At 35.3% G+C, this 9291-nt stretch overlaps 2 protein-coding genes across 2 annotated transcripts; both read right to left on the reverse strand.

Moving 5' to 3' along the window:
* Nucleotides 1-731: 731 nt before the first annotated feature.
* Nucleotides 732-1346, reverse strand: LOC119524793 (olfactory receptor 14A16-like). The gene has a single exon (XM_037823437.1). It carries the CDS (start codon nucleotides 1344-1346, stop codon nucleotides 732-734), a length of 615 nt encoding a protein of 204 aa, XP_037679365.1.
* Nucleotides 1347-5796: 4450 nt separating this feature from the next.
* LOC119524794 (olfactory receptor 14A16-like) lies at nucleotides 5797-6729 on the reverse strand. The gene has a single exon (XM_037823438.1). The coding sequence runs from the start codon at nucleotides 6727-6729 to the stop codon at nucleotides 5797-5799; it is 933 nt and encodes a 310-aa protein (XP_037679366.1).
* Nucleotides 6730-9291: the final 2562 nt, after the last annotated feature.

Below are 9291 nucleotides of genomic sequence, written 5' to 3' on the forward strand. Positions count from 1 at the left end.
TTCTCTCCCCTTGATCAGTCCACACCCTTCTACTGTTTCTTTGCTGCCCTAAAGCAGGCCACAATATCCCAGTTTAATTCCTCGGCAATGGCTATTCCCTTTGTCCAGAGTGCCCTTTCCACAAATGTCTGCACAGTAACATTCCTGTTTCCTTCAACCATTGTTCAAAAGTCACCTTTTCTGGAGGACTGGCTCTTCCAAAATTACACTACCTCAGAATTCCCAACCACTTTTCTCCTGGCAATTTTATTGTTTGTGTTTATTTCATAGTATTGACCATTTTTAACACATTATGTATCTCAGTTTATTGTATGCCTCTTCTGCTAAATTTTCAGCTTGGCTAGCATAGGGATATTTTCTGTCTGGTTCATTAATGTTTCACAAGTATCTTACATAAAACCTAGAAGATTGGAGTTAGTCTATACATATATACTGAATAAATGAATGAATGAAGTCATCAAAGTCAATGAAAATGTATTTTTCTGATTTAAAAAAATTGATTATATTTGTTTTCCAATTGATGCTAGGTGGGAGTAAATGAAAGTGAGAAAGAATTGGTGACAAAGGTAATGGAGGAAAAATGAGGCAGTTGGAAAATGAGCAAGGAGAATTATAGAAGACACAAGAGTGATAAGAAAATGAACAAAGGATTCAAAGGATGAGATAGTTATGCATGGCAATTAGTCATTGAACCCAGAATTTCCAAATGACATCTGTTAGCTTTAGCTCATTCAGCACGTGACTGAACCCAAACAAGTGATCTTTAAAGACTTCTGCACAGCAGTCTTAATGTCCTTATTTCTTAGGCCATAGATAATAGGGTTCAGGGTTGGGGGAGCTATTGTATAGAACACTGACACCAACAGGTCATAAAGAGTGGGGACATCTGTGGTTGGCTTCAAATGTGCCACTGCAGCAACACTAAGGAAAAAAGTAACAATCATCAGGTGAGGAACACGGGTGGACAAGGCTTTGGACTGACTTATAGTCAATGGGATCTTCACTACTGTAGAGAAGATGTGAATATATGAGAGAGCAACAAAGACAAAACAGGCAAAGCTCAATGAGGAGGTAACAGCAACTGTTCCAACTTCTGCAAAGTTCTCCTCTGAGCAACTGAGTCTGAGTAACTGAGGGATCTCACAGAAGGATTGATGCACCAGATTGGATGCCCTGCATGTCAAGGAAGAGGTTGTGGCTGTGTGCAGGATTCCTGACACTCCACCACTGAACCAAGCATAAGAGGCCATCTTTAGGGAGCTACTCTTCTTCATGATAACTTCATAGTGCAGAGGATGGCAGATGGCCACATAGCAGTCATAGGACATCACCATGAGCAAGGCCATCTCTGTACAGGCCAAGGAAACCAGAAGGAGGACCTGCAGGATACATCCCCAGAGAGAGATGGAGCTGCTGTTAGTCAAATTGTCAACAACAACCTTGGGGAGGGTAATGGAGATATAACAGATGTCTAAGATGGACAAGTGTTTGAGGAAAAAATACATAGGAGTTTGGAGATGCTGGTCAAAGGTGGGAAGAATTATTATAAGGATATTTTCAAAAAGGGCCACCAGAAAAATTAGAAAAACTCCATACCAGACAGGATCTTCTGCCACCAAACCTCAAAAAATCCCATGGGTTGGAATGTCTTCACAGAACTATGATTTGTCAGTTCATGTCTAGGATGGAAAAGGAAGACAATTTATAGATCTGGTTCTTTGATTAGAGGAAGTACACATTTTATACCCTCTAATTCATTCACAACCCTTGATATGCTGGAAAAAAAGAGCTTTATCTGCCTCATATTTCCCTCCCTTTTCTGAGTTTATCTCATAAAATTCCATTCATAAGAAATCATGGTAACAGTCCAACAGTTTTTGACCTACTTTCCTCAATCTATACATAACATTTCCTAAGTGCTTCCTTTGGTCATTGGTTAAACTATCTTGGTTACTGTCTCCCATTTCCCTTCCACATGACTTTTCTAAAGTAAGAAATAAGTAGAATTATGTCTATCTGACAAAGGGGAGGGGAACTAACAAAATAAACTAAAAATGTGTCTATACAGCCAGTGAACAGCTGGTCATTTCAATCCCTATGTCACAGTTTATTATACTGGTGAGTTCAGTAGCTGTCTTTGCCCCTGAGCAGATGTCTAAATTATGGTTTAAATTCTCCTATAGACTCAGTAAAAGTTAACTATGTTAATGGGTTGATTGTTATTGTGAAATAAACACTAAAATTATAAGCATCTTATTTTATCTACAAAAATTCTCAACAGTGTGAGGAAAGAATATTCCAACAGTCATAAATAAACATATTATCAATTTACTAGAAATTTTAATGCAGTGGACTACCATGGGGGGGCTGATCCTGCCTTCACAAAGTCATAAAAATGGAAGCTGGCTTTGCATATTGTATTTCTACTCAACTAAAAGATATCTGAGGCGTAAGAACAACAAAATTGCATATTAAGAAAACTTTTAATTTAGTAGTCAAACACAGCAAAATATGCTGAGGATGATAAAATGATCAAATGTGGATAAACTCCTGTTTCTTTCTATGCAATTTCAGCAGACCCTGCTGATTATGCCCAACACCCACCTTCCCAAGGTGTTTTGAAAATTACAACTTACACCTATTGAGTGATACATATGTTGGTCATCAGAAAGCAACTTTTAAAAAATTATAAAACTCTTGGATGGTCTGTAAACTATGCCACTTCTCACCGACTTTTACATCAAATCATTTTTTCCCCAGGAACATTTTCCCCAGTGCAGGGGTGAGGGGAAAGGTGGGGCACTGAAAATGAAATGTAGCCAAAATATCTCAGGGGAGCATCCAAAAGAGAGAGTTACATAAGTTAGAAAACTCCTCTCCTCAATCAAAACCTCCAAAGATGAGAGATCCAAGCTTCTTTTCCACTTCTCTGACTTCTAATGTTTGTGACAGAAAATGGTAAGGAAAGAAATAAGAACATGAGATTGCAATTAAGTGTAAAAGAAGTCTTTTCAGATCCTGGAGAGGGCCCAGTGGGGCAAGGTGCAGATTAGCCACAGAACTTTGAAGGAGAGAAATAGCAGCATCACCTACATCAGTATTTTAATTATCCCTGATCTTGTTGATAATAGCAAGAGGTCTGGAATGCTCTTGTCCCCTTGGAAATCCAAGTTTGCCAGTTTTAGGGGGGGTCTTTCATTTAACTGCAGGGAAGCCTTCACACAATCAGTGCATTAACTTGCAAATGTTGTCTTACTGGTTATTATGGTTGATTGCAATTGCCTCACTTCTTTGTTCTCATTTCAAACTAAATGATCAACAGGGTAATAAAAATAACATGGGGAATAAAGCAGGATACATTACAAAAAAAAAGATCTCCTAAAATTTTAAAACAAAATATCACAAAAGAGTGCCAGAAATAAGAACAGGCTCATGTTTTATATTAATAATAATTAATGGGTTTTATTTACCCTGTTATAAGCTGTGATATATATATATATATATATATATATATATATATATAATTTTAATTCAGTATGTTGAAAATAAAGATGGGAAAAGAAAAGAATATTTTGAGAGTGGGATATAGTAGCTGTTGACTTCATCATTATATAGTCAGCATTCTTCATGTTATCTTTAGCAGTGTATATGCTTGTTTAAAGATTAAATGTCCTCAAGCAAGCTGAAATAATAGCTGAGGCTATACTGGAAAATAACTCAGAAGGGAATTTGGCCTCAGAGATCCTAATTGTTGCTATGAATCCCTAATAGGGAGAAAACATGGGCTGGTGCTGAATAAATACAGAAAAATGGAAGAAAAAAAAGACTAGATGAACATTTAGGTAATACAATTGTGGCAGCATCACAAAGCATTGAAAATGGAAAGTAGCATTAAGAGATGATGTAATTTCTTCAGTTTCTTCACATTAAAATTACCATGAAAATATTTCCTTGTACCATTAATTCAGGTAAATTAATGAATTCAATAATGAGGAAGTAAACATTGCCTTGCCATTCATCAGACTGGGATGGCAGATACAGATAAAGCCAGATGCAAAGTTAATAGAATGCCTTGGTTCTCCCCAAAGACACTGTTCAGCTTTAAGTGTCATACAACCCTCTTCTTTCAGTGGTTACAGCTTTTTCACTCATGGAGAAGCCTAGCTGACTAAAATCCTAGATTAGCAGACATTTTACTGGTTTGAATTTCATCAATAAGAATGAAACATTCTCTTCCTCTCTGGAGACCTTGGTCACTTTGATGCAGAGAATGAGCCTCAATCTCCTCCCCTGGGGCAGGTAACGGATTTCTGTTCAGCTATTCATATCTTTTCTTAACTTTGCTTTTTCCAAGGAAACAGGACCCAGGTCCTATTTTTTGTCCAGACCTAATCTCTATCACTTTTAGATACAGCCCATTACCTAAATCCTATAATTCTCTTTTCCTCCTTTGGTAAGATGCCTGACTGATCTGTGTGCCATCTCCCTTATGGTTATGGGTTCCTACACCTTATTTTCTCAGATTTCCTGTGGTGATATCAGGTTGGGCAAAGACCATATATGTATAAAATAAGTAAAACATTGATAGAAGATTTTATTAGGGAATACATTAATGGTTTTTACTAGTAAACAAAAAGCAAAATCCATATAAAGAAACATGAATAAATGTAAACTGATCAAAGTTATGTTCCTAAATTTATAAAAAACACCATAAAACAGAATAATACCAAATGAGATTCTGAGAAATCTTTGTATGATACATAAGAAACAACAGTCTAGAATAAAGAATTGATGAATGTCTATTAAATATAAAAGTATGAGAGCACCAACTGAAATATGGTCAAAGCATATGGAAGGTGAATTTATACATGAGAAATACTGGATTGTATATCTATTTTCTTTTTATTAATCTAACTACATAGAAAGAGGTTCATCTTAATTAGAAATCTGAGAAAATAAAAATTAATAGTATATCGTTACCTTTTATTTTACTATTCAAAGGGGTACATATTTTGAAAAATATTCTGAATATATTAAATACTCAAGTGGAACTGAAAAAAAATATGTAATACACTTTTATCCACTATTCTTAGGAATGACAGTCAGCATATATATACACACTCAAGAACAAACTGACCAAATTATAGAACTGAAAATGGTGAATATCATTAACCAACTTTATTTCCTTTTGCATAGGAAGAACAGTGGAAGAATATTCATTATAATTATCTTAAGTTTGAAAAGAAGAACAATTGGAAACAATATAATGTCCATCATGGGGTGACTCTAACATGGACAGATCTCAAACACATATTTCTGAATGAAAGAAAGAATTGCAGAAATATACCTATATAATGAATCTATTTGTTTAAATTTAAAACACACACTTATAGGAGGAAAATCATGGCTTCCTAGATTAAACTTTCTATTATTTTTCTTTCTTTCTTTCTTTCTTTTGTTTGTTTTGGAGTAATGAGAATGTTCTAAAATTGAGGTGATGAATTCACAATTCTGTGTTTGCACTAACAGCCGTTTATTGTACACTTTGGATCAATTGTATGGAGTGTCACTATATGTCCATAAAACTTCTTTAAAAAACCTTTATATTGCCTAAAACCTATTGATTTGGGGAAATTCTATTTTATTTTAGATTAAAGAAATGCTAAGCATGAAATCAACCAGCCTATATAAGTGTAAATGTTCAAGTCTTTTTAAACAACAGAAAGCCTGTTATCATTAATCAAATTGGCCTCTTGCTTCTCTGAACTGAATAAAATATCTGTGCTGTTGTTCTTGTCATTTAAAGACAGTTTTTCTCAGAAGTCTCCAGAAGGCAGCCTTCATGTCCCTGTTCTTCAGGCTATAGATGATGGGGTTCAGGGTGGGTGGCACAATGCTGTAGAAGACAGACACTAGTAGATCCCAAACAGAAGAGGACTCTGACATTGGCTTTAGGGAAGCAATGGACCCTGTACTGAGGAAAACAGTGACAACCATGAGGTGAGGAATACAGGTGGAGAAGGCTTTTGACCTACCTTCCACCGATGGGATCCTCAGCACTGTAGAAAAGATTTGTATATAGGAAATTATGATGGAAAGAAAACACACAAAAGCTAAGGATGTTGTGACAGTTATAGCTCCAATCTCAGCAACGTTCTTCTCTGAGCAGACAAGTTTGAGTAATGAGGGAATTTCACAGAAGAACTGGTGAACAAAATTCGACCCACAAAATGGTAATGAGAAGGTCACAGCTGTGTTCAACAGCCCAGAGATAACCCCACTGAGCCATGTTGCAGCCACCATCTGTTCACAAGACGCTCTTCTCATGATGACCTGATAATATAGGGAGCAGCAAATGGCTACATACCGGTCATAGGACATCACTGTCAGCAAGCCCAGCTCTGCCCAAGCAAACAAAGCAACCAAAAAGTCCTGTGCTACACACCCCATGAAAGATATGGAACTGTTTTGGGTTAGGGAATGGATGATGGCCTTAGGAACTGTGACAGAGATGAAACAAAGGTCTAACAATGATAGGGTTCTCAGAAAGAAGTACATGGGGCTGTGGAGGCTGTGGTCCAAGATGGTAAGTGTAATGGTGAGAAAGTTGCCAATCAGAGCTGCCAGGTACATGATAAAGAACAGCACAGCATGGAGGATTTGCTGTTCCCGAATATCTGAAAATCCCATAAGGATGAATTCAGTCAACAACTTGGTGGAATTGGCCATGACATTACTCTCCATAAGCTGGGCAAAAGGAAAGAAATTGTGAGATTGTTTTTCTGCAACTAAATATAGTGGAACATTATAGTTTGAAACTTATTTCTGTTGAATTTCATAAATCAAAATTGCTGTATGAACACAAATTAACCAATATCTCTTAGTTTTCCAATTTTAGTTATGCATATTTGTAAACTGCCAAGAGTTGGAAACAAAGTGGGAGAATAATGGTCACCCTGACAAAATAACATCTTCAAAATATGGGAGCACCTGTGTGTTATGTCCTCTGAATCACAGAGGCAAAAAATTATTAGGGATACAATTATCTCAATTCCTATAAAGATGTTACATAACTATTACTATTTTAGATACATAGGAGATTAATTCACAACACACAATGGAGGTGTTTTGACATTAGGGCTTAATTCAATCTCTGAAACTTGAGAGGAAGTCTGATAACCTGAATCACTTTGACAAGGAGATGAAACACATAGACCTTCTCAGGATTTTTAAATCCATACAACACTCAGGACTACAAAAGAATTCATTAATATGTATTAATATTCTATCCAGGGACACTCTTCCTAAAAGGGTTCTTGCTACCTCAGCTTATAGAACCATTAGATTCTAAATGGATATGTCCTTTCACGCAGAAGCTGAGAAAGCATTGACTAATTTACATCCTACAGATAACTTCCTTGGAGTACACCAATGTGTATTTCTTGAAGAAAAATTTTGTGCTGAAATAAACTTGATAAATACCAAACTTAATAAAAATAGTAAATTTTTATACAGGTGTAATCTGAGTTTAAATATAATTTTCATTTTGTCTAAGTGAGGGGTTAATATGGATAAGATGCATTTTGATTATCTAAATGGGAAGTCTAAAGAGGGAAATAGCAGTCATTAAGATCAATGTCCTGAGATTAGATTACTTCTTTTCTTGGTTAATTTTGTCTCTTTCACTTAGATGGGTGAGCTGTAAAATATATATAAACTCTGCATTCATCATTATTATTATCTGAAAAGGTGAGATGCAAAGTTTTATGCTCACTTCTGCACACAAAAGAATATATTAAGATTATTTATAAAAAGTATTATTATTTTCTCAAAGTTTGCATGTGGCTGTCTTTAAATAAATGTATACAATATTATCAGAAACATAGTTTTTAAAATGCTAAAGCAGAAAATGTCTAGGCAAATATGTGGCCAGGAAGTTAAATTTCTAATTTGGGAACTTTGGATATGTGCATCTGCTTGCTTCTTGAGCACAAAGAAAAAACAAAAGTATGTCAGCTTGTAGTTGGGGAAGATTAAAATCTATCCTCACACCAAAATCTCTGAACTATCTCTACCAGTATCACTACTGATTCACTTGCACAACAGTTTTAATTTTAGTTCATCCTCCTTCTCCAAAGAGTTTTTCCATATGTCTGTAGCCAATCCACTACCTCAGGCAACAGGACCTATCTTAGTTCCCTTGGATATGACATGATTATCTCTCCTGTAGGGGGAAGAATAAAAACAGATGACATGATTTGCTTGCAATAGTCCTGATACCGTTCTAAGCACTATAAGTGCATCACTACAATCAACATTCAAATCTCTCCTAAGAATCAGGTACAAGTACTATGTCAGTTTTACAGAGGAGGAAGATATGTAAAGATGGGTTAGTCAATTGCCCTGAATCAGGGCATAAGTGAGTAATGGTGTTGGGGTGTGCTCATTCATTCTGTTCCAAAGCCTGCCTATCAGACATCACACTATTCAGTTGCTTGGGATGGGTGAATAGTGCTAAAAGTGATCTCTCTGGGAGCACACATCACAAGAGAAATATCAAAGATGGGAAGTTTTCTGTCAAATAATTGTAAACAGTCAAAATAAATTATGGCTTACATGATCTCTGAAAGGGATAACAACTAATATAATACTCAAATATATAAGTGATCAAACTTTTAATCTGGGGCAACAGAATAAGATGGATTTCAGCTCACAACAGTAGAGCTCAGAAAAGAAATGGGAAAAAATGCAAAATATTTCTTAAATCAAACATTGGTTGTGGAAATAATTCACTAAACATCACCAAATTCACTCAAGCATGTGTTAGATTGGGATTAAGGAACTCCACAAAAGGAACCGGAAAAAAAAAGAAAGAAAACATATCTGAGCAAAGATAATAGGTATGTTTGCTTTGTAAAATTTAATGAAGGAAAGTTACAAATTTTTCCAGTAATATTCTAACCAGCCAAGGTTAGAAAATCCTCAGGCATTAAAATCAGGGTTTTCAGTACCCATTCAATCTAGAAGAAAAAAAATGTTATTTATGAAGGAATGGCAGTAATCCCTATATTTTTTTGGTAAATAGTGATGTTGCATACTGACTTATTTTTAATATAGGAAAAAGACAAAATAATCATGTAAATTACAATAAATTATAAATTAAACATTATTTATATGATTTTCAAATAATAATATAATTTTAGGTGGAAGAAAAAGAGATGAAAATTATAACTTTAAAGTTTTTTCTTTAATCCCTCATAACAGAATAAATGGATTTGAAATATTTAAATA

This window comes from Choloepus didactylus (genome assembly GCF_015220235.1).
Source record: "Choloepus didactylus isolate mChoDid1 chromosome 13 unlocalized genomic scaffold, mChoDid1.pri SUPER_13_unloc1, whole genome shotgun sequence".
Classification (NCBI taxonomy): Eukaryota; Metazoa; Chordata; class Mammalia; order Pilosa; family Megalonychidae; genus Choloepus; species Choloepus didactylus.